Source organism: Peromyscus leucopus, chromosome 3 (genome assembly GCF_004664715.2).
Source record: "Peromyscus leucopus breed LL Stock chromosome 3, UCI_PerLeu_2.1, whole genome shotgun sequence".
NCBI classification, from domain to species: domain Eukaryota; kingdom Metazoa; phylum Chordata; class Mammalia; order Rodentia; family Cricetidae; genus Peromyscus; species Peromyscus leucopus.
Window position 1 is genome coordinate 102,524,743 of NC_051065.1, and position 25,922 is coordinate 102,550,664.

The window sequence follows — 25,922 nt, forward strand, 5'->3', positions numbered from 1 at the left end:
GGCCCATCCTCCTTTCCACTTCCTGCTTCCTGATTGCTGACCGCCAACCCAATGTGACCAGCAGCCCCACATTCCTGCTGCCAAGTCTTCCTCACTATAATGGACTGTATTCCTTCTGTGAGTCAAAATACACACACACACACACACACACACACACACACACACACACACACAGACACACAGACACACAGACACACACACGTGTACACACGCATACACATCACCACTTGTCAAGTAGTTGGTCACAATAATAAGAAAAGTAACTAATACAGCCTGTCTCCAAAAAGCACCCAGATCATCACCATAACCTGGCCACCCCAGATTCTCACGGCTATTCCGTCCCTTCCCCAAGGTGGCTTGCATAGGCCTTTCCTACGCCAGCTCTCCTCCAGCCTCAACTCCCACCCTCACCTCCCGAGTATGGAGATAGCACAGCTTCCTCATGGAACTAATAATGCCGCCATTATGATTGTCTTTTTATTTGCCTTTGCCTGTTAAGCTGAGCCTGTGGGTCTCCAGAGCATAACACATTACTCAGCTAAACCTCAAAATTCCTGGAGCATCCAAGTGGATGAGGGCCATCTCCAGGCACACCCTATCCTATCTGGATGGATTGTCTACCTGCCGTGTTTGTATGAGTACGCGTGCACATGAGTGCACAGGTACTTGTGCATGTGTGTACTCATGCATGTGGAGACCAAAGTCAACCTCGGGCATCATCATCTCTCTCCTTTGAGACAGGGTCTCTCATTGGCCCAGAATGCCGCAATTAGGCTAGGCTGACTGGCCAGTGAGTTCCTCCTGTCCCTGCCTCCCCAGCACTGGAATCATAAGTAAACACCTCATTTGTTTTTTAAGCATAGGCTCTGGGGATTGAACTCAAGTCCTTGTGCTCTCAAGGCAGGTGCTTTACAGACTGAGCCATTGTCCAGCCCCGGTGTCCCTCCCTACCACGACCACTATGGCCATCCTGTCGCCTCTTGCTGAGATTTTTCGTTTTGGTTTTTAGATTTTCTTTCTCTGCTGTCATCAGCTCCTCTGTCTTGGAAACATAGGTCACTGATGTTCGCTCCGTCGCAAGCACCCATTTCCTGCTGCAGTTCAGTTCCTGCAGCGACATCTCCTCCATTCTTCTCTCATCTCAGGGCTGCAGTGTCTGTCCCGCCAGGGCTTACTCGGCACATCTCTCCCACTGAATCCAACCAGGGCAAAGAGAAAAGCAGCCACAGAGAGCAACTCCAAACTGGAGAGTGGTGCCCAGGACATAATTAGTCTATTTTCAAAACCGCACTATAAAAAGCTGACTCATCTTGGGGGAAGGAGCCCACCCACAGTCCAAAGGAACTGTATTAGATGGTGACTTCTTGAGCGTTTGTATTATCATAACTTACCTATATGTAATAGGCAATTTATATATACCAAATGTCATAACAAAAGATGCATCAATTTCTTTAAACCCTAGACATAATTTTCATTTTATGGGGAGTTCCTTTCATAGTAACTTTCCTGATACTGTAACAAAATACCCGATAGGAAGCAGCTTACGGGAGGAAAGGTTTATCAGGTTTATCTTGGCTCATGGTGTGAGGACTCAGTCCACCACGGCCCTTGGCTGCCTGACGTGAGGGGCGTCACATGGCGTTCCCTGTCAGGAAGCAGAGAGAGATGAATGCTAGCCCTCAACTCAACTTCTCCCTTTACCCGCTCTACTCAGTCCCAGCCCATGGGATGGTGTTGCCCACATCCACGTAGATCTTCCCTCCTAAGTTAAACTCCTTTGGAAACACACCCAGAAGTGTGTCTCCCAGGTGATTCTAAATCCACTCAATAGACAGTGACTATTGCCCATCACGGTGGGTCAGTGGTGTATCAGGAATCTAAGTAGAGAGATCTTGCTGTATTCTGCAAGATAAACTCGGGCTGGTGAGATGGCTCGTTTGGAAAAGGTACTTACTACCAAGCCTGACTACCTGGGTTCCACCCCCAGGACCCATGTAATAAAAGGAAGGAACTGACCCCACAAGTTATCCTCTGACCTCTACACACACACACACACACACACACACACACACACACACACGCACGCACGCACGCACGCACGCACACACGCGCGCACACACACAAACACACACACAGTTTTTAAAAAAGAAATTCTGAAATGAGTTGCACAATGGTACAAGTATATAAATCACTGAACTGCGCTCATAAAAACAGGGAAACCGAGAATCGTACGTCTTGCGGTACTTCCCACATTTAAAGAGACACACAATCCCTCGTCCAATTGCAGCTGTTATGCTACCCCACTAATTACACCAGCATGCCCTCGAGGTCAGAGCAAATCGCTACTTTTGGGTCCAGGTAAGAATAAAGACTGTATGTGGTTTTTTAGAACAGGGTTGGGCAGTTCATTCATCACGTGCTCTGTGAAAAATCTGTTCTCTTTGGTTCCCAAGGGACCCTGTGAGCAATTTTGTAAAAGGTTACATTTAATTCATTTTCTTGAATTCAGGGACAGTTTAACAAATTAGCCGGTTGGACATCTCTAGTGGCCAATTGGAACTTGATATACATTGAATTGAAACAAGAATAAAGTCTTCAGAAACTGCTCTCCATCCCTCTCACAATACTGAATTGTAGGGCCAGACACCCACTCCCAGCATCACCAAGGACCTTGCTAGTGATCTGTGTGATTACAACCTAGTGCAACAGAGAGCGACTCATGCAGCACTGGGGGCCCGGGCAGGTGTGTCCCCTGATCACTCTCCAACCTACACCTCCCATCTGGGTCTTCTCATTCTGCCACTTAGGAAAGTGGTTTTCACTATGCACGGGCCTGCTCTCCCTCTGCATCCCGATTCTGCTCTGCATCTCTGCTCTCCCTGTGCACCCCTGCCCTCCCCTCTCTACCCCTGCCCTCCCCTCTGCATCCCTGCCCTGCCCTCTGTACCCCTGCCCTCCCCTCTGCATCCCTGCCCTGCCCTCTGCACCCCTGCCCTGCCCTCTTCATTCCTATTCTCCTCTGCATCTCTGCCCTCCCCTCTACACCCCTATCCTCCTCTATGCACCCCTGCCCTTCCCTCTGTACCCCTGACCTCCCCTCTGCACCCCTGCCCTTCCCTCTGTACCCCTGACCTCCCCTCTGCACCCCTGACCTCCTCCTTTGTGCACCCCTGACCTCCCTTCTGCACCCTTGCCCTCCTCTGTGCACCCTGACCTCTCCTCTGCACCTCTGCCCTTTCCTCAGCACCCCTGACCTCCCCTTTGCACCCCTGACCTCCCCTGTGCATCCCTGACCTCCCCTCTGCACCCTGACCTCCCCTCTGCACCCCTGACCTTCTCTCTGCACCCCTGACCTCCCCTCTGCATCCCTGACCTCCCCACTGCACCCCTACTCTCCCCATTGTACCCCTCCCCTCTGCACCCCTTCCCTCCCTCTGCATCTCCACCCTCTGCCAGCTTCCCTTCACCTGAGCCAGCCCCATTGCTCACCGTGAAATCCACCCACGCACCCTTCTTCTGTGCCACAGGTAAGTGGACAGAGGCTGGCCGTCACTGGAGATGACACACTACCAAAGCCTCATCTTCCCCATCAGTCAAAGGACTGGGAAAAGCCTTTAACCTCAGGTCCCCATGTAAATATCCAGGAACGGGGGAATGTGCTGTTTCCTGCTGACCTCCTCACATTCTGCCTCCTGAGTCCCTCTGGAGAGTCCCTGGTTTGTGGCTCTCAGATCAGGCTGCATTACTGAAACTACCTGAGGATTAGGTGATCAGGGACAGCTCTTCTAAACTGCATCCACTGCACAGCAATGCCCCTCCGGGTGAAAACACACACCTCAAAACAGGAGCAGCTGAGGCAATAGCTTGAAAGATGCCATCCAAATAGGCTGAAGAACGTCTTCATGGCGGGTCCCTCAGGGCCTTAGAGTGATGTGTGTGGTGAATCCCCACACATGCCGGCCCTGGGACACTCCTTTGGCCCTTCTGTCCACAATCTCCAATACCTTGGCATGCTCACACCAAGGACACTGGTATTCTACCTGAAATAATGAAGAAATACAGTCCCAGAGAAGGCCGAAGCAGCTCAAAATGCAGAATCCAGGACTGTGAGGGTGGCCTCTGCCCTCCCTCTCCGAGGCTGCCTCAGGGTCTCCCAGCTTAAAAATACTGCAGCAGCATCAACCCGCTGACCTCTGTGGCCTTGCTCAGACTCCACTGACCCTGCTGGCAGCTGGAAACAGCTGGCCCATAGCCCAGGCAGAGGTCAGAGACGCTCCTCCTCCAAGCCAGGGCTTCTGAGTTCACAGGGTCATTTTACGGTGCCACTTCCCAGAGTTCTGCAGTGACCCTGACATCATGCTGTGGCCACTGTGCCCAAACACTCTGTTAAGTCACCACGTCAGTCACTTAGGCCTTATCCACTCACGTTAGCATTCCTACCGTGGCTGTCACTTTAGATACTGATAAATTGGCCTCTTAAACAATCCCGGCCTCAGGCAGGTAAGAGGCACAAAATTGCTTCCGGTTGGAGTTCCAAATGGAGAAAGAAACACAGAAGGTCTCATTTCTTATGAAGATCTCATCTCTTTGAAAATGTATTGTACTTCCTTCCAAATGCCTCAGCACCAGCCTTTGCTCAACTTGTGTGATGTGAAAGTTGTAGACTGAGGATGTGCTGGGCCAGCAGTAATCACTCCACAGATGCGAGGTTTGTGTTAAACTCAGCCAGTCTGTACTGTGGGAAGGATCGTTGATCTGTCTGTCTAGGTCTTTCACTTCCCCATCTTCGTATGGTTCCTGACTTTTGTGGGAATACTTATCTGAAGGCTTAGGGATAAAAATAGAAGCCTAGAATGTAAAAGGCAAGCAAGTACCCCTCCCCTCTGTAATGTTAAAGTCCTTAGGGGGTGCGTTTCTAGTGCCAATTCAAAGAGAGCTGTCACCCTCTTCTGGTCTCTTCAGGTACTGCACACATGTAATGTACATACAGACAAGCAGGCACACAAACATACACATAAATCTTAAAAATTAAACAGACAGTCTTAGGGAAAAAACGCACTGAAACAAAGCTACACTCAATAAAATTTTCATTCTTTTCAATATCTTGAACTTTTTAATTTTTTATTACATTTTTAGTGTGTGTGTGTGTAAATTAACTAACAACTTGCAAGAGTCCGTTCTCTTTCCACTGTATGGGTCCTGGAGACCAAATTCAAGTCCACCAGGCTTGGCACCAAACACCTTTATCCGCTGAGCCATCTTGCTGGCCCTAGATAATCACTAATAACAATACTACAGAAAATATCTTTGATCTGGTGTACAAAGAGTGGGCACACATGTGACTGTGAGCGTGAAGGTGACACAGCAGGGCTCCTTAGACAGAGACTGGGCAGGAAGAAGGACCTAATGGCTGCGGCTCACTGTTTGGTATTGGCTCAGTGCTATCTGAGATGGAAAATCTGCTGTTATATTGCCTGGCTGCACTCTCCATTAAAAAAAATAAATCACCGGGTGTGGTAGTGCACACCTTTAATCCCAGCACTCAGGAGGCAGAGGCAGGTAGATCTCTATGAGTTCAAGGCCAGCCTGGTCTACAGAGTGAGTTCCAGGACAGCCAGAACTATTACACAGAGAAACTCTGTCTCAGGGGGAAAAAAATCTTTGTGGTTCCCATGAGGCCCAGGAGCCACACTGCTCTCAGCTTTGTACCCTCACGTGCCCGTGGCCCACGGAGAGCAAAAAGAGCTCCAGAGCCCCACTGTCCTCTCCCTGGAGCCCCACTGTCCTCTCCCTGGAGCCCCACTGTCCTCTCCCTGGCAAGGTCTCCCATGAAGCCCCATGGGGCTTCTTTGCTCCTGTGGCTCTCCCAGCATCCCACTTCTTTCGCCTCTGTCTAAGCTCCCTTCCCACGTGCTGAAGGTTTTCTTCTTCATTCAGTCCCTGTCTGGTTCATACCGTCAGGACACCCCCCCATCCCATGGTGTTGTATGCGATTCCCCATAAAGGAAAGAGCGCACTCTCAGAACCACTGTCCCTGCTTGGCTGCACACATGTAGATGGAAGCAGGAAGCAGATGAGGAGTGTGTTCCTGTGTGGATTTTGTGATGCCTGCCCAGCTCACCACCGGCCAGTCAATCACATCCCCTCAGTGACACTAAAGAGAATTGTCACACACTTCTCTGCATCTGATAGCGAACATCCCATGAATTCTGCCACCAGTATTACACACACAATGAAAATAATTGTTCCTTTCTCTTTGGCTTCTGGAAATCATCTCTTTCAAGCTAGTACAATTTCTCAGTTTTGAGATATATGTTTTTTTTTTTAAAAAAAAACTGTTATGCCTACCATACATGAACAAACACACATGAGATGGACCTGTGCTGTCACAACACAGATTGTATATGCAATGTTCATTTTGTCAGATCACTGTCCAGAAAATCAGTTTGGGACCCAGAGCTGAGAATCAAAATACCAACCCACAGGACAGTGAATGGACTTGGAAGCTGGAGTATAGAAACAGAATGGGTCTTAGTGGTGTCTAGAAAAGGATGAGATAGCCCTCAGTCCACCCCAGATGCTATGAGATTTCCCACCACACATCAGTGTCCCAGCTGCTCTGGTATAAGGAGAGACTTCAAATATCTTTATCACACACACACACACCCAAAAAATTACGCCGGAGGATTGAGAGACCAGAAGTCAGTCTTGCAGCATTAAGTGTCAAGTGTTTACTTGAGAGCAGGAATGTTGAGAGCAAGAGGAAAAGCTTCCTGAACCTTCTCCTTTAGGGGAGCACACTCTCACGCTTTCCAGAAATAGCGATTGAGCAACATGCTCCAAGCTGCGGGTCAGAGACAAAAGCTGCCCATGTGTGCTTGTGTCTCCTCAGATCAGAGTCCACTGTGTCAAAAAGAGTTGTGAATGCAGCTCAGAGTTCACTGCCAACAGTGTGGACCACAAACGATAAGATCTGTGCTTGAGTCCCAGGAAGTCACGTAGCTGGCTTGTCTCAGGCTAAGATAGTTCAGTTTGCAGATGAGCCCAAGAGAGAAGGCAAAGGCATGCCTTCGAACAGAGCCAAGGGTCTTGTGTCCTCACCCCTGGCCAGTAGAGGCACTTAAGGGACCAGAGAGCAGGGCAAGGACACTGTCATTGTTAAAAACAAGTGTTTCAAGGCTGCTGGGTTTGGGTTTATGTATTTGTTAGTTCCTGCTCCTAGTTAGCTTTGGTTGTCAACTTGACACAGCCTAGAGCCATCTGAGAGGAAAGCCTGGACTGAGGGAGTGCCCCGATCAGACGGCCTGTGGGTTGGTCTTGATGGTTAGTTGATGTGGGAGGGCCCAGCCCACTGTGGATGTCACCAGTCCTTGGACAAGTGATCCTGTATTGTTTAAGAATGCTCACTAAACCTGGGAGCACAGCCAGCCAGCAAAGCTTGTCCACGGTTTCTGCTCCAAGTTCCTGATTGAGTTTGGGCCCTAACTTCCCTCGATGATGGACTGGGACTTGACAGTACATGCCAAATCCACCCTTTCCTCTAAGTTGCTTTTGGTCAGTGTTTTATTACAGCACCAGAAAGGGAACAATTACAGTTGTTTTTGAGATTGGGTGTCACAGTGTAACGCACGCTGGCCTCAAACCTGAAATCCCCCTCCCTTGTCCTCCAAGCACTGGAATTACAAACCCGTGCCACACAGGACTTAGAACTGATGTTTCCGTTCAGCCATAGAAATTCACAGCCCAGCTGCAGGAGTGTCTGACCTAAGACAAAACTTACCTCTGCCCAGAGCAGATTGATACAGACAGACTGGTTAGAAATCATCTAATGCGTGGTTCTCAGGACGTGGTCCACAGACCTCCAGGGTCAGTATTATTTGGGAACCTGCTAGAAAGGCAAGCGTCTGGCCCCAGTCTGCTGAGGACACAGTGCACCTGGAGTTCTGTGTAGCAAGAAGCCCTCTACATGACTCTAATACTGGAAAATACTGGCAACTGCCGAGCTCATTAAAATTAGAGGGCAGCTTCATAATTTTAACAAACTCACGAGCTTCAGCTGTTGCCCTGGACCTGTGCAGAGAGGCCCATGTGTTGGCAAAGCATTCCTCAGCAGTCAGAGGCCAGGTGTGTGATGCAGAGGAGCCAGGCAGAGCGCTAGGAGGGCAGCTCATACACAAACAACGTGGGGACGTAAACACAGACTGTGGAGAAAGGGACCAGAAAAGTATTTCTCTTAGTGCCATGTCCTGTACCATGAGATAAGCTTCTGGCCCCCAGGAGCTTGTGGGATTTAGCGGAGAGAAGACAGTCAAGGAGGGGGATGTCAAGTCAGGAGTCTGGGGAGATGGCTCAGAGGTTAAGAGCACTGTCTGTTCTTGCAGAGGGTAGGGATTCCTAGAACTCACAAAGGCTTACAACCTTCTGTGAAGCCCAGTTCCAGGGAACCAGACATCCTCTTCTGGCCTCCAAGGATACCAGGCATTTCCGTTACTTAACATGCATGTAGGCAAAACATTTATACACATAAAATATAAAAATAAAATACAGCTTTAAAAACATGTGGGACGTTGTAGTGGACGACAGCCAGTCCTGGGACCTCCTGCCCTTCATGTGTGTGGAGACCTGACTTCCACTTTAAATGCACTGTCCTGTGAGTGGGGACACTCTCAGGTCAGGAGAGGTGGCTCCAGCATTCACACGTGGCCCGCCAAGCACGTGTGTCGGTTCCAAAGCACAGGATCCCAGCAGCTGGGTCAGCAAGACGAAGCAGAGCTGCAAGCGATAAAACTTCACACGAGCGCTTAAGAGGAAGCACACAGAGTAAAACCAGCAGCACACCACCTCACTTGACCGTTGGGAAGAGGGCTTTCCAGAGACCTAGCCGCTGAACGCGACTATGAGCCACGATGGCTGAACTGCAGGTCTCAAACCAGCCCAAACCTGTCATGCACCATGTCTCGTCCGGCCTACCTTCACTGTATCCCTAGCAACCCCCTTGGGTGCTCACAAGAACTTGGCTTGAGTGTGAGTCACCGGTAGAGCACCTTCCTACGCATGCTGTGCCTGGGTTTGATTCCCCAGCAGTACAAAGTTGGTTTCCATGGATTCTCCTCCCTGCGTCTCTCCCATCTCCATCCCGCCCTGTGCCCTGCACCCTCAGTGACCTCCTTCTGATTTTATGTCACATGAGCCCTGTTGCCCCTTCCTCAACCTCTGTCCCCTCTAACAGACCCGTTTTAGTTTCATAACCAATACCCACACTCACCCTCATTACATATATATGTTAATATGGATATAAAAACATGAAAAGCTATGAGCCACCCTGAGACAGAACATGTGCTACTTGTCTTTCTGAGTCTGGATCACCTCATATAATATAATTCTTTCAAGATCCTTCTACTTTTCTCCAGATTTTATTACTTCATTTTTCTCTAAAGTTGAATAACTTTTCATTGCGCAGTAAGGGTTGTGTTTTCATGAAGGCTATGAGTAGCAGCTTCTCAGGGAATAGAGGCTCCCACTGTAGGGAGTAAAAATAATGGGCATTTCCCTGTGCTCAGAGCAGGGCTCAGGGTGGCCCACGAGCTGCTCTTAGCATGGGGACAATGGTCTCTGGCTGTCATGCCCCAGGCCAGGCTGGGCTCACCAGCTCAAAGTCACTAGAGGACCTCTTCATTGTCCCGCCACCACTCAACAGGGAAGGCCAGGTTAGAGGACCACTTTCTGTTTAACTGAACACGGTGGCTTGGTTTTCAGAAACTGAGGTGCCAAATGTATCGTGCATTCATGTGGAGTCTAGATTACAGCCTAGTTCCTTGTAACTAATATTGGTAAATCGTGTATGGTGGCATTGTCTTTGGGGCTCTGTTCAGACCCAGCCCGCTGTAGGCTGTGGAGTAGATATTCAATAAGTGTGGAGTGAACTAAATCAGAGTCATTCTGAGTGGTGTGTGTCCCAGCCATTGTCATGTGTTGAGTGGTGTGTGTGTGTGTGTGTGTGTGTGTGTGTGTGTGTGTGTGTGTGTGTGTAAACCAAAGTTACATCTTGAGTGTCTTCCTCAATGGCTTCCCACTTTATTTTTGAGACAAACCTGAAACTCATGGATTAGTCAGGGTTGACTGGCCAGCAAGCTCCGAGGATTGTCCTCTCTCTGCCTCCCTCGTACTGGGACTACAGCCCCCTCGTACTGGGACTACAGCCACGAAACTCCACATCTGGCTTTTACGTTGGTAGCTGAGATTGAACTCATCCATTCTTGTGCTTACACAGCAAGCAGCTTACCAACAGAGCTATCTCCTCAGCCTTGTCATGTGCTGACTTGTATGAGACCGCAGACATCCCCGAATCCCATGGCCACTGTCCGGATACCAGGCTCCTATCTCACGTGTGTTGTGGAGCCAGCCATACATCACCTGGCTTATGTAGGGGGTTATTAAAGATGCAATAAAGGAAAAAGCAGACGGGGGGAGGGCGCTCTGATCTGTGCACTGCACACACAATAGCTCAGGATGACTCAACTCCTACAAGGCTTATGTTTTTGCTCTACTTATTTGATGAGACTCCAGGAGACCCAGGGGCTTCTCAAGTCCTCGCAGTCGTGACAAGGCAGGTCTGGGATTTACATCTGCCGACTGTGCTAAGCTTCCATGCAGTCAAGGCGCAGCCTTGAGCCTCTTCGGGGCTGAGGATGGTGTCCCTTATCCCCTGCATCTGCCAATTTTGCAAACATCCTGCCATGCCCCGAATTCTCCCATTCAGGTCGTTGCCCCGCCGCCTTGTCCCCTCCTCCATCTTCCAGCCATTTCCTGTTTTAAAATAATTCGCTGTCTCGGAGATGACAGCAAGTCAGCTTCAGGCAGTAACAGTCTTCCCAAGAGGCTCCTCTGAGGGAATCGCAGACAGAAGTTGAGCGGGTGAGCAAAAGCACAGCTTCCCACAGCAACAGGAAGTAAAAGCAGATGAAGTAGTAGTTCTAAGCCCCAGGGGGCCTTCATCTCGGCCTCTTCAGTTAATGAATACTGTTCTTGGATGCTCAGAGTCTCCTCGGTGCCCTGGCCGCTGCTGGTAGCCTGTCTACAGATTATGGTAGGGTGGAGACAGAGGTGGGACCAGAGCCCTAGTTTGGTACTATATTAAACAATAATAATAATAGTTTGGTACTATTATTAAATTAGAGGGGACATGCACTTAGGAGAGGATGAGGGATGCTCAGTGCTCCCAGGGGAGATTGAAAGATGCCTGAACACCCACCTGCAGCCCTGGTGCTGAGCAGCCCTGGTGCTGAGACAGCAAGGGTTCCAGGACAAGCTTTGTATTTTCCAGAAGTCCCTAAAGGAAGTGTTCCATGTGGGGTCCCAAAATTCTAACAGCAAGCTTGGGTGAGGGTAGCAGTTTCCTAAGGAATGTAAGGGATCACAGTAGCTCATAGCCAAAGTGTCATGGAAAGTACCTCAAGTCCAGTTACTTTTCCAGACTGCTCTTTTATGAGTAGTTATTGGGCCAACCACCATCTTGGGGAAGGGACTTCCAGCAGCTTACTGGAACTGTGTCTGTCTGTCTGTCTCCACACAGCGGACAGGGCAGTGGAGGAATGGTCTTATAAATAGTTACTGAAATAGGTTTGCTTCTGCATTGTCTGTAGCTGGGAGAGATTCCTGGGCCCTGGTCCTCTGCTGCCTTCTTTCAGGGGCTGCTCGGCCTGACGCCGCCCCACTGAGGTCAGTGATAGAGGACCTCCAGCCACACACGCCTGGTCTGAACCTCGCTGGTATCGGCAGCACCGGTTAACTCGCCTGTATCACCATCCTTTGTTAATGTGTAGAGAGTTGGTTGGAAGGGGGGGGTGGCTTCAGTCGTGAGCGGTCACCTGAACAGATGTGATGAGCCTGGCTGCCCCGCTGAGACAAAACAGCTGTGGAACACGTTTCTTTACCCAGGACTACAACATGAGGATGGAGCCTCACCCCAGTTCCTGCACACTGGGCTACTCTGTCCAGCCAGGTCATGGCACAGACTGAAGTCCCCATGCTTGGGACTGTTCCTATGGTGATTGTGGCAGACATCTTAGGAAGCAGGATGCTAGAGATCTCCACCGACTGATCTGTTCTCCTTTTCATTTACAGATCATCAAGGAGGTCCCTCCACCCCCTGTTGAGGAGAGTGAGGTAAGTGGCCACAGCAGGGTGCAGGGGGTGGGAAGGTGGCAGGGTGAGGTGGCATTGGCCAGGTATACCGCCCCTGGCTGAGCAGGGCTGGGGCCCCGCTGCATGTGAAGGGGAGCCCTTGGGCCTTTCCTACCCAGGGTGAACAAGAACTGAGCACCACAGGCAGCCAGAAGCCAGCTGGTTTCTTTCCACAAAGACACATTTAAAAGTGCGTACATTTGCCTGTTTTTGTTTTCAAGGATTTTGGAAGATTTTTCTGTTGAGGGGATGTGTTTTGGTTGTTGGCTTTTTTCTGTGCTTGGATCCAGGATGTCTGTCACACATGCTACCAAGTTCTCCATCTGAGCTACAGCCCTAGCCCCCCCACCCCCTTTTTATTTTGAGACAGGGTCTCTCGTAGCACAGGTTGGCCTTGAACTCATGTTGTGCCTGCCCCAGCCTCCCCCATGCTGGGATCACAGACATGTCTCACACACTCCGTGTAGATGTTTTCATCAGTATAATGAATAATTTGGAGTTTTAAGAGTCTAATTTTTGAAACGTACTAGGATTCTGGTCTCGCTGCAGATATACATACACTTCACGTGTACAGGTTATGGCAAATTTTCCACGCTCTGCAAATAATCAGTGCTGCGAAGACTGAAGCCAAGTATCCTGTTTTCCTTTAATTTAAAACAGTATTACATCAAACCTGCCAGGTGGTCATGAATCCAGGCTGGAGCAGGATACACTAATATCCTGGCCTCGCTCTCAAATCCTCACTGTCTATGGACAAACTCCCAGACTCTTCCATGCAATGGGCCAGGAAGCCGCTGTGGTGTAGGGAGGGCTCTAGTAAACCAGCAGAGGTGTCAACAGCTGCTGGTGGGCGGAGTTCCCAGCCTGGGGCAGCCCTGGTCCTTAGGAGTGACACTACCAGTATAGGAGGCCTAGGTCTGAAACCTTCATGGGACCAAGAGGTACCAAGATGAGGTTTCAAGTTCTTAACTGGGTCCAGGTAGGATTTGGTTTGGTTTGGTTTGGTTTGGTTTGGTTTGGTTTGGTTTGGTTTGGTTTGGTTTGGTTTTGTTACGCACCTCAGACACCACCTCTCAGCTGTCCCTGTCCCAACTCAGCCTCCCTGTCCCAGCTCAGCCTCCCTGTCCCAGCTCAGCCTCCCTGTCCCAACTCAGCCTCTGTCTCAGCTCAGCCTCTGTCCCAGCTCAGCCTCTGTCCCAGCTCAGCCTCCCTGTCCCAGCTCAGCCTCTGTCCCAGCTCAGCCTCCCTGCACAGAAAGAAAGATGACTACGTTTAAAATTCCATGTGTCTTTCGTGTGCTGAATGCTGCGGGAACGCCAAGAGAGTTAATAGCTGCCATCAATTAAAGCACATCTTGCAGGAATGTTAACTCTCTGCCCAGAAATCAAGGGAGGAAATTGCATCGCTGTGCAGAGAGGAGGGAGAGGAGAACCTCCTCTCTCCATGTCAAGTCTGTTCTTAACCCTCCAAGAGCAGGAACCCCAGCTAGTCCCACAGTTCTGCCTGGCTTTGCCTGTGTCGGGTACATCTGTGTCTGGGAATCCCAGAACAAAGAGCGTGAAGCTCCCTGGTGGACCACTCTGTCCACTCTGGGGTGAGAATGTTCTCTCCTTCAGTGTTGTTCCAGTGGCTCCTTCTGGTGCTTGCTCTGGATTGGCCTTTAGAAGGTGAAATGCTGGAGATGTTAGGTTCGGGGGTACTGCGGGGTCTGATGTACTCTACATGTAGCACCTAGTACGAGGGTCCACAGACTCTATGGGTGCACAGACGTGGGTTGGATGCAAGGCAGGAGCCCAAACAAGAAAGAATAGATAAAAGCAAGGGAAAGGAAGAAACTGAGTTTTTCAGCTTCATTCATATTTTTTGTGGAGACCGTACTTTGACTGAAAAAGGCAGACAAAGTTCCTGAAACATCATGATGACCATGGACAGTTAGGACCTGAAGGCTTGTGGGAGGCTTAAGGCAACTTCCTTCTGCCACGAAGATTACTTCAGCATGTGTATTGGCCCTAGGGCTCCCTGGGGCCCTAGTCCCCTTCCTAATGCTCTCTAATAGGAAGAAAAGAAAGAGAGAAATCCCACAGAAAGAAATAACGTCACTTAGACCATGCTAAGTATTTTATCCAGTGCTCTGAAAAATCACAGCTGGAGTCTAGACTGCTTCTCCAGTCCAGCCCCCTGTGAAGATCCCACCGAGGCCTCAAGCACAGCTTGTGTGCCTGTCTTCAGAGAGTGCCCTGAGCGTCCTCCTTGGATGCCCTCAACTGGATGCCTCCTGTCTCCTTCTTGGTGGCCTCTGGGTATTCCATTAAATCCTCCCTCTGCATCAAAGCTCAAGACCATTAGATACTCAGAGGTCGGGAACTCTCTAGTTAATCTTAACACAAGCTGGGAGTAATGGTCCGTGCTAGTGATCCCAGCACTGGGGGGCTGAAGCAAGAGGACCAGGAGCTTGAGGTGAGCCTGGTCGGGGGAGAAAGAAGGAGAGAGGAGAGAGAGAGAGAGGGTGATGGGGGAAGCAAGAGAGGAGAAGGGGGGAGGCAACCCCTTGCCTGCTGTACATATGGACAAGCTAAATACTAATGGACCTTCATCAGGTCTCTAACCATCACATCCTAAGGCTGTCCTAGTCAAGGTTCCTGCCGCTGTGATGAACACCATGACCAAAAGCAGCTTCAGATAGAAAGGGTTGATTTCATTCACAGTTCTATTTAACAGCTCACCATCTAACGCAGTGAGGGCAGGAACCTGGGGGCAGGTGTAGCTAGAGTTTTCCTGCCTGGCCCACAGTCAGGACAAATCTCTGTCACCCGCCAGTGCCACAGCCGCTCAGACACAACCAAGTAAACACAGAGACTTATATTGCTTACAGACTGTATGGCCGTGGCAGGCTTCTTGCTAACTGTTCTTATAGCTTAAATTAATCCATTCCCATAAATCTATACCTTGCCACGTGGCTCATGGCTTACCAGCATCTTCACATGCTGCTTATGATGGCGGCAGCTGGCAGTGTCTCTCCCTGCCTTCCTGTTCCCTCAATTCTCCTCTCTGTTAGTCCCGCCTATACTTCCTGCCTGGCCACTGGCCAATCAGTGTTTTATTTATTGACCAATCAGAGCAATTTAACATACAGACCATCTCACAACAGGCAGGAGCTAATACAGGGTGCTGCTCACTGGCTTGCTCCCCATGGCTTGCTCAGCCTGCTTTCTTATAGGGCCCAGGACCACCAACCCAGGGGTGGCATCACCCACAATGCACTGGGCCCTCCCCCATTAATCACTAATTAAGAAAATACCCTACAGACCTGCCCACAGCCCAGTCTTATGGAGACATTGTCTCACCTGAGGCTCCCTCCTCTCTGATGACTCCAGCTTGTGTCAAGTTGACCTAAAAGCATCCAGCACGAGGAGCATCACTGTGTAAAACAACTAAACTTAGGAGGAAGGCAGTCTAATGACTCTGTATAGTGATCCTCTTTCATGTAGAATCCTCTTTAATAGGAAGCACAAAATGCAGAGGGCAAAAGGTATGCCTTTCTGGGGTTCCCTGTCACTGGAAGTGAAATCACTAAGCCAGCATAAAGAAAGGTCACCCGAGCTTCTCAGACCTCAGCAAAAGGAAGGAAGCCCAGGGTAACACCTAAGAGGGGAACTGGGAGTGAGGTCTTCTCCCACTGGCACCACAATGAGACTCGATCTTCACCGACTCTGTCCCAAAGAGTTGGCAGTTTCAGGGAGAGTGTGTTAGCGGTGCCCTCTGTCTGGAGGCTCATCTGGGTATAATCACCTCCATGATGCCGTGACTACATTTGAGTTAGAGTCATGCCGTTCCCTTGTGGAGACATGGCTCCCTCAAGACATGATGTTATTCAACCATGAAGGATTCAGTAACTAATGCTTACTTGGATCGTGTATACATGGCAGAGAGAAGGTTTGACTTCATATCACTATTGACTGTTTAGACGGAGATGGGTGGACCCAGGGAGAGTGTAGTTGGCAAAATACACAAGGCAAGCAACCCCAGGCATCCACCTCCTTCCTGGCCTCTCTCTCCTTGCATTCTGCTTCCCTCCAGGATTCTGCTCCCCTCTGCTCTCTCCTCACGGGCCTCCTCCATGATCTCATAACTCTAGTCTGTGGGGACCCTTTCTGCTTTGACCCCAGATGATGGCATGGCCTGGGCCTTCATTTCTGCTTCTGCCCCAATAAATACAACCTCAGTCCTTTGGTCTCTAGCTCTCAGTTCCCAGCAGGGGACAGTCCTTAACCCAATGCATGCATCTCTTGATCATAAATCACAGGTCACAGCCAGCCAATGGCCTGGATGAACTTGGGTCAGGTGCCCCTTCCTGGTCCAATCAGCACTGTCTCTCTAACAAATTAGCACCCTTGAGCATAGAGATGATAATTTCTCTTGAAGAAGTAGATCACAGTGTGCTATAATAAGCTATACTTCAGCCTAATTGAGTACCTAAGTATAAGCCAAAACCAGGAATACACATCATATTCTTTTCCCACCTGCCTTTCATATAGGTTCCCAAAGACCCTGCCACATTTGAAAGGCAGCCCATATCAAGAAAGCCTATGACTGAGAGGAAGGTTGGATGTGGCTTAGCTGGAAGAAATCGCATCTTAGATACATGCAGATATACAACATGTTAATATTCTGAAAATTCGGGCATTCCTCCCAAGATCTGCCCTAGTCAGGAAAAAAGGCAGACTCCTAGTTTATGAATCTCTTGCTCATCACCGAGCACATGAAGTTTTCCTACTCAGTGCTGCCTTGACTAGACCCCAGGGTAGCAGTCCATTTCATTTGCCAAGGGAAGACCAAGCAGTTCCTCCTGAAGCCTGGAGCTCCTCACCCTGTTTCATGGGAAACATCTGGCTTCCTCAATCAAATGCCCTATGAGAAATAAGCCAAAGAGCTACCCAAACACTTCGACTAGTGAAAGGTTAAATGCTGCACTTTTTAGCATGCAACTAATTAAAACATTAGGCTCTGATTTGAGGACATTGTAAAGGTCAAACAGGATAGAGGAAAACTACCTGGGAACAGCCACCATATTTTCTAGATACTTAAAACTCTGTGTCAGGGGCTGGAGAGATGGTTCAGGGGTTAAGAGCACAGGCTGCTCTTGTAGAGGACCGGGCTTTGATTCCCAGCACCCACATGGTGGCTCACGATCATCTGTAACTCTAGTTCCAGGAGATCCAACACCCTCTTCTGGCCTCTGTATCAGGCATACATGTGGTGCATATGCATACAAACAAACACTTATACACATAAAACAAATAAGTTAATTAATTCGTTAATTAAAAATCTTAAAAAAAAAAAAAAAAAAAAAAAAAACCTCTGGATCAGGAAGGTGGCTAAGCAAGTAAAGACATTTGCCCTGCAAGCCTGGTGACCTGAGTTTGACCCCCAGAACCCATGTAAAGGTTGAAGGAGAGAACGGACTCCACAAAATTGTCCTCTGACCTTTGTATACCAGCTGGGCACCCACACACACGCATCCCATGTGTGCTCACTGCTCACACACACACAATAATAATAATTTCTTTTTACATTTTTACCCATTCAACAACTCCATAATAAGCACTGTGGTGTACTGTGATAGGCAGCCTAAGGTGGGCCCCAGTCAACAAAAAAAGGAAGAGGCCCCGAGTATATAGTGTATCTGAGCCCATTAAAATTTGTAAGAAGAGTAGTTATGGAGAGACAATATTTGCTAAGGTTTTAGGACTATCCAGGCAGCAGTACACAGAAATAACCTTTTCTGTACTGTTTCATTTAGTCGATCAACAGCCTGAGAATCAAGCTGCACTGTTAAAACCCCATTTTATAAGTGAAAAACTGAGGTATAATAAGGGAAAGATAGCTATGTCAACCAAATTTCCATCCCTGTAACTAGACACCCGAGACAGGCAATCTAAAAAGAGAAGTGTGTTTAGCGTCCAAGGTTTTGGTCGGTGGTTCCGTGGCTCTTCGCTGTGGAGCTGACAGCACACCACATTGGAAGGCTCCCGGCAAAGGAGGTGGCCAGGAAGCAGAGTGATAGGGAAGGATCAGGGTCACAATACTCCTCCATGGATACACCCTAAACGACCTAACTTCCTCCCAGCAGGCTTCACGTCTTAAAGATTTGCCTCCACTTAACCATGCTGTAGGCTGGAAACCACAGCTTTAACGCACGGGCCTTTGGGCACTTACCAAATCAAATTATTAGCAGTATTTCACCCAAGATAGGACGAAGGTCTGAGCTTGAAGCTGAGAGAGATGCACAGTGCAGTCCTTTCTTGACCAATCCTGAGGAGTTTGGTGACCCCTTGGTAACACTGGACCCTCCAGTCCTTGGGGAACTCCTGTTCCTGAATGGCTGGGTCACCCCACCCAGACCCAGGAGGCTTCAACAAGGCCCACAACAGTCTCTCTCTCTCTCTCTCTCTCTCTCTCTCTCTCTCTCTCTCTCTCTCTCTCTCTCTCTCTCTCCTTTATTAAGAATTTTTTTTATTCATTTTACATACCAACCACAGATGCCCCTCTCTTCCCTCCTCCCGCCCCCCAGCCTTCCCCTACCCTGTAACTCACCCCCTTCCCCATTCCCTCCTCTGACAAGGTAAGGCCTCCCAAGGGAAATCAGCACAACAGGCTCTCTTAAGACTGGCATGAAGATGGCCACCTAGCTCTGCCCTGTCCTGGGTCCCCTTGTACGTCTGTTCTCGTTTGCTGTCTCCAGCCCCGTGTCCACGGGCTTCCCTTCTTTCCTACTTCCACACTATCACATCCCACCCTGAGACCTTAGAAACCACTGCCTCGTTAGGGTGTGTGTGGGGCGCAAGAGCCCCAGAGGACTGAGAACGGAGCTATCTGTGGGCTGGTGGTTCTTATCCAAAGGCAGAGTAGCCTGCCAAAGGCTTTAGTAGTGGGCAAGCTCTGTGAACAGCACGCGGCTTTCGATGGTGAGTGTGTTTCCAGGTTCACTGCCGTGCAAGAACTTGTTAGATAGGAAAACCAAGCGTTGAAAAGTGGGTGAACTTGTCGGGAGCCTGGGCAAGTCAGATCCCCACTGCAGCAGGCAGCATCTCCAGGTGCACCTCACCACGTGCAGAGTCAGGGCCAACCTCCCACCAGGAAACGTCTTACTAGTGGCCTCATGCCCGTGTTCACACACATGTGCACCCCAGACGGAAGTTCCGGCACGGACCAGAGTGCAGTACTCTACATTTCAATGCCGTTTTTAAAAGGAACTCCTGAGAAAATAAACACACTGTTGATTACCGAAGAACACAGAGAATCGTTGTGTTGACTGACCTTCATCAGTGTGTAGACCAGACAGAGGTGATCATGCCATGGCAGGCTAAATGCAACTCAGAAAAGCAGAAGTTTTCATTCTTTTGTGGGTGTTTGTTTGTTCGTTCGTTTGTTTTTTTGTATTTACAAATGGAAGTCTTGCTGAACTGTTCAGGCCTATGAATCCACCTCCCAAACCAATAAGAGGGTCTTTGTTGATTACCCCAAAGGCCACAGGAGACATGGCAGTCTGGTCTGCCTTCCTCAGCCCTCCAGCCTGGGCATTTCTGCTGCGTTGGGCTTCTTCCTTCTTGTCAGGTTCACAAAGCTTCCTCCTTCCTCTATAAATGCTAGCAGCTGCCTACTCTCTGTCTGCCTCTAATGCCGCGCTGGCATGGGGGCTCCGCTACGGTTGCTGGAGGGAATGGAGGAAAGGACGTTCAAGTGGTTCTTGTTGGGGTCACACAGGGTTTATCATATGGGTTCAAGATGTGTTAGGGTTCCACCATACTTAAAGTTAGTTGGAAAGCATGGGCTGGACTCTGCTTCCACCGTGGTTTCCCAGGGGTCCTCACAGGGAGCTAGGGGACGAAGTTCCCCTTGGTCCACACTGTTCATCTGGCTCTTCCAGTGTGTGGATATCAGAAAAGCAAGAACAGCACAGAGCTTTGAAGACCAGCCGATGCCCAGCCGCAGGGGCATCCTTCATCCTGAACCGGTAGTGGCGCCCTGCATATGTTCAGGACACAGGGAGCCCCAAAATCTGGATCCTCAACCCTTCTACCCACAGTTTTCCTTAATAACTAATAATTAAATATTTGTTGAGTCAGTAGAGGTTAGCATAAGGAGCTTTAAATTCTCTGGGGAACCGGGACTCTACACAGGTTAGGTAATTTATGAAATGTCTAGAAGAATGGGTAGGAGACATGGGGGCGGCACACAGACCCCTGCACATTGCATTATGGGATTGTACCAAAGCCTGGCACAGCAGGGAGAATTAAAACAGCACAGGGTCTCAGGTTTCCTGAGAAAGCTCAGCTTGGTCTTCCTAGAGACAAACACGTCAGAATGGGCCTCTGCCATCTGAGCGATGTGCTGCCATGATGTTGCCCAGATGTCAGTCTAGCGACGTCTGGGGCCACCACATCCTCTAAGATTTAAGCATGACTTCCCCTGAGGAGAGAGCGGACTCCTGCCCCAGCTGTTACCTCCTCACACGGCTGGCAGCTCTCAGTGTCCATGTCATTTCGTCCCCTGGGTTTGCTGGGTACCTCTGTGTCTCCACTCCCACCCCTCTCCCCAGCCAGGCTTCCTCCTTGAAGGTTCCGCCCGCCCGTGTAAGGGACTGGAGGGCAGCACTGTGCAGCTGTGGGTGTGGCTGGCTCTCCTCTCCCACCCTGCCATCCGTTCTCCCTGCCATCCCCTGTGGGTACCCTCACAGAGTATGGGGGCTCAGGCCATTCTTTTCTGACCACCCCCTGCTGATTTCCCTCAAGGCCCTGGCTCCTGCTACTTGATGCTGTGAAACAGTTTGGTTCAGCCAATCCTTACCTCCAGCAACCATGGAGGTCACCAAAGTTTATTTACCAAAAAAAAAAAAAAATCTGTGCTAATGGTTCCTTCTCCTGGATATATCCCTGAAGGTGACGGGGGGAAGACACTTTCCAGAAGCCTTTAATCTTTAACTAGATGTAGAACTGCACCCTCCGCACCCTCCAATACTGCCGGCTGTCAGAGGGCATGCGCTGAGCCCCGTGAGTTTACTCCATCAACGTTTGGCCAAGTGAAAAGACACATCAAAGGTTCTCCCGCTCCCTGGATTGCGCAACTCTGCAGACTGGTGCATAAACAGAGCTGTGCTAACTGCAGGGAAAGGCTGACTCTCCCTTTGCTCAGACCTTGGGCTCCGTGTTGACTTTCGTGGCTGTTGTTTGAGTTTGGAGGGGAAGCTCAGGTCAGGGACTAAAGAGAATCTTGGTGGAGCTGAGCATATGTCTAAGTATTTCCTGTTGTGACGCTACACGTGGGGGGCGGGGTGCGCCTGTCTCTGGATGACCCGCCCTCCTTTCCCAGGGTCCCCCACATAGTTGAGAATGGGGTGCCTGGAGTGTGCCAGGAATCAAGAAAAGGATAAAGATGGATTTTTTTGTGTTTTCTATACATAAGCATTCAGAGTGTCTCCAAATCTGGGGAGAAAAAAAACAAACACAGATGTGAAGCAAGTTCTTTCACTAAGGGGTGGGGCATCCACTAAGGGGTGGGGCATCCACTGCACAGGGTATCACGACACCAAATCAGAACTTCACCTCCACTACTCTGGATGTGACAGCCACTTGTGTCTCACAGAACAGCTGGGGTAGATGATGTCCAGTGTTTACACTTCTGTAATTAACAAATGATGACACTCATAAAACCATCTCCTCCTAATGCTGACTTTCTGTAACACAGTGCCCAAGGCTGGATGATTTACCAAGAAAAGGAACTAATTTCTTACAGTTCCGGGAAGTCCGGGGGCAAGGGGCCTGCATCTAATGAGACCTTTTCATGCATCATCCAGAGCAGAAGTAGAAGGGCAAGAAAGTTTAGCCAAAGAGAGCAACTGAGCCGTGGTTCCGCCATTGCTGCTCACTTACGACAAGACGCAGCCCGAGACCTGCTCAGCTCTTGTCAGGCATCATCTCCTAGCACTGTTGTATCAGAGATTATCCTCCCACCGCATGAAGTCCCGTGGCACGTTCAAACAGCACCCTGCTCCTGGGGCTGTCCACAGACTGTTTAACACCCAGTTCACGGATCAGGACAATGTACTTAGAGAGCCTGCATGACCTCCAGAGTCAGTGAGCATGGGGACTCAACTGTGCCCTGAAACTGTGGGGCTTGACGGTACCAGCTTGCTCCTGTCCACCTCACCATAGTAGACACACACAGTCCTAGGGGACTTTGTCTTTATGTGTCACAATCTCTCGGCAGGAAGAAGACGATGATGGTCTGCCAAAGAAGAAATGGCCCACGGTAGACGCCTCTTACTACGGTGGACGCGGTGTTGGAGGCATTAAGAGGATGGAGGTAAGAGCTCAGCCGTCACACAGCTGTCTGTGTGCCAACCTCCTGGGGATAGAAACCCAGAGCGAATGCTGGTAGTCCATCCTTGGGGTTGGGGAGAGGTGACTTATGAGACACAAAGATGGGGTGGTGGAATGGTATAGCCTTTTAACTGCATGCCTGCATCATGCCCGGCATGAGTCAGCAGAGGTCACTCGTTTGCCAAACCGCCCCCCCACAGTGGTTTCTGTTTGCATTGGACTAAAACCCCACTTCTTCCAGCCCATGGCTCCCCACTTTTGCCAACCTTCATGCTCTCCGCTTCCCCTTTTTCCACACACCCTACTTCTCTGGCTCATGATCCTCAAGGAATAGAGGACCCGGTAGCGTGCACATCACCCCGTCACTCTGGTTCTCGAGGGGCAGACTGTGCAATCCTGTGACTTTGTTTTATGGGGTTTCACTTCCGTTAGGTCCGCTGGGGAGAAAAGGGCTCCACAGAAGAAGGTGCTAAGTTGGAAAAGGCAAAGAATGCGAGAGTCAAGATGCCGGAGCAAGAGTATGAGTTCCCGGAGCCCCGAAATCTCAACAACAACATGCGTCGGCCTTCTTCCCCCCGGAAGTGGTACTCGCCCATCAAGGTATGTCTCTGCCCAGAGTCCCTCCAACATTCCCTCTTCCCAGCTGTGAGCTGGTTTTTTCTTCTCTATTATCTTTCTCCCTGCCTTCCACCGTCAGCTCCAGGCCCTGACTCTGGCTTCTTGGGACATTAAGTCCTGGGAGGTGAGGAATGCTTCCAAGGGCCTTTTGTCACCATGGGAACACATGGCTTTAAATCTGTGGGTGGGGTCAGTACTCTTCTCTTCGTCCTTGCCCCCTGCACGCCGGCACTGTGACAGCCATCAGAAGCCTAGAAACTTAGAGCTGAGGACTCTGGACAAAAGCCATCCCAACTCCCACAAAGTCTTTTCTCCAAGGTTTGCAACCCAAGGTTTCAGCTGGACCCACTCCTGAGCCTCTAGTGAACGTGTGAGAGCCAGTTAGTCCCTTTCCCACCCACACACGTGCCCACAGCCTTGCCCCTCTTCTGGGAGCTGCACCCACAATTTTGTTCCCCCTTCTCTGAGTATTTCTTAGCTTTAGAACAGCCCTTACACAAATCGAAAGAAATGCCAGGGTTGGGGAGATGGTTGAGTCTGTAAGGTGATTACTGTACAAACAGTAAACAAAGACCCCTGGAACTCTAGCGAAATCAGTGCACTCTGGGTTCAGAGACTACATCTCAAAAAGTAAAGCAGAGGGTGACTGAAACAGACACACAAGTCAATCTCTGGCCTCCACACGCACATGCGCACACTTCTGGGTAGAATGTGACTGGACTGGAAGCCGCTGTTTCTCAGCAGAGTGAGCTCAGGCTCCCGGGAACTTTGATGCAGGTTCCGTTCAGGCTTGTTTAAAGCCTTCAGATTCTTTTTTTAGGATAACTCCCCGAGGCAAAGGGTTGAACTCTGAGCTGTTGAAGCCCGGCTGCCTAGAGGAGCAGCTGTTGCTGCTATTTCTTCTCAGTGAGGAACGTGCAGTGGCGTGCAGACATGTGCAGACAGGAAGGAGCCGAGAGGATCCTCAGAGATGAGAAGAAAGGGGATTTTCTGTCCTGCCATTTTCAGGAATCCACCTTGTGACTAACACCGCATCCTTGGTTATAGCTGAATTTTCACATCTGGAATCTTCGAGGTTAGAAGGGCATGTTGTTCCTTTCTTAACCAGTGGCCTCAGACTGGGTTTTGCTGAATGAATCAGGATGTGGACAAATACATTTAGAAATCTGAAAATGTTGCCAGCACCCTCCTGCAGTCCGCATCTGCTCAGTGAGTCCTGTCAAGTCCCTGCTGTGCTGGGCACAGGTACTGAGTGGAGGGACTTCTCAGCCCTGTTTGAGCTAGGTTATGGTGGGGAGAGGAAGCCAGAATGAGGATCCCGGGCTTGGAGGTCCAATCTCACAAAAGGCCTCCTAGATGCCCTCAAGCCTTGCCTATTTCAGCTGCCAGCTCAAAACTACTCCACCTGCCAGGTCTTAAGATTCCATACCCAAACTTCCAATCCAACACTCTTCTGTTGTCCCAAGGACTTCTGGCTGGCTGGTGCTCCCCTCGCCCCTTCCTCTTTGAGAGGAAGTCTTCCTAAGTTACACAGGATGCCCTGGAACTCACGGCAGAAGGATCACAGGCATATGTCACCACACTAGGATCCTGGCTCCTGACCTTCCTTGGTCATTATATTAAACCACACATTCTCACAGTGTGGTCCCCATCAGCCCATGAACCTGTTAGAAAACACATTGAGGGGTCCCCTCTAAGACTGGCTGCATCAGAAACTCCAACGAAGGGCCCAGAAACTGGGTTTTAATAAGCTCAGTAGACAAGTTGTCACCAGAAGTCAGGGACAGCATTGCCTGAGGCAGGGCTGGATCTCAGAGGATAGGAACTGGGTGCCCCGGTTATTGCAAAGAGCAAAGAGCTTGGCCATTTCTCTGTGATATGTCAGGAGCCTCAGCAAGGAAACCCAGGCTCCATTTCACATCAGGGCCATTTTAACAGCCACTGCATTGATGTTAAGTGACTTGGAATGCAAGTCTTGGAGACACCTCACAGGACAGATGGAGGAAGCCTGGGCACGACTCTGGTCACGAGCAAGCTTACAGGCTCCTCCTGCCTGGCGAAACAGCTAATGCCAGCAGTCACACATGCCCTCTGCTAGGTAGGAGGTGGGTGGGTGGCAATTAAGGAGATTATCTCGGGCTTTATGAGCCTTCTCACTGAATCTCACCCCCTGCGGGCACCGATTCTGCTTTGAAGCCCCAGTAAACAGCGCGGAACCCGACACAGAGCAGGCAGGCACTCCACCAGCTCCCACTGAAGAGCTGAAGCATGGGGCATGGCCAAGAAACCACTCCCTAGCATACCATCCGACTGCACGGTTCCATCGGCATGCTCTGTCCAGGAAGAGGACATTTGATGAAAGATTTGTGAAGGAGGGCAGGAGGACAGGAAGGACCTGAGAAGTCCAGAGGGTGAGCAGGTTTTCTCCCAGCAGTCCAGAGTTTCCTCATGTGTTTAACACGCGCACTTCATGCTGAGCCTTTTCTAGTGAAGATGCCTGTGGGCATCAACAGGACCTCCTCAACTAGACAGTCCCGTGCGCGCGCGTAGGTACCCCCTCGTGGTGTTGGTCATAGTTCTGCCCTGACACAGAAGGCACATTGCAGATGGCGGGCCTGAGCGAAGGTGAGCCAGGCTCAGGGGCCCCACAGTGAGGCCACCAGGAGCAAGAGGAATCATTACACCCCCTAGGCCTGGGGGGCCCAGTGAGGAGAGCACAGCCCCCCCCTAGCTGTGGCTGAG

The 25,922-nt window shown here is 50.1% G+C and overlaps 1 protein-coding gene across 1 annotated transcript in view; it reads left to right on the top strand.

Moving 5' to 3' along the window:
* The window catches only part of Antxr1 (ANTXR cell adhesion molecule 1), a 200,140-nt gene that overhangs the window by 116,450 nt on the left and 57,768 nt on the right, over positions 1-25,922 (top strand). The window contains 3 exon segments of the mRNA XM_028853686.2: positions 12,124-12,165; positions 22,450-22,545; positions 22,995-23,162. Coding sequence (XP_028709519.1) covers positions 12,124-12,165; positions 22,450-22,545; positions 22,995-23,162 — 306 coding nt within the window.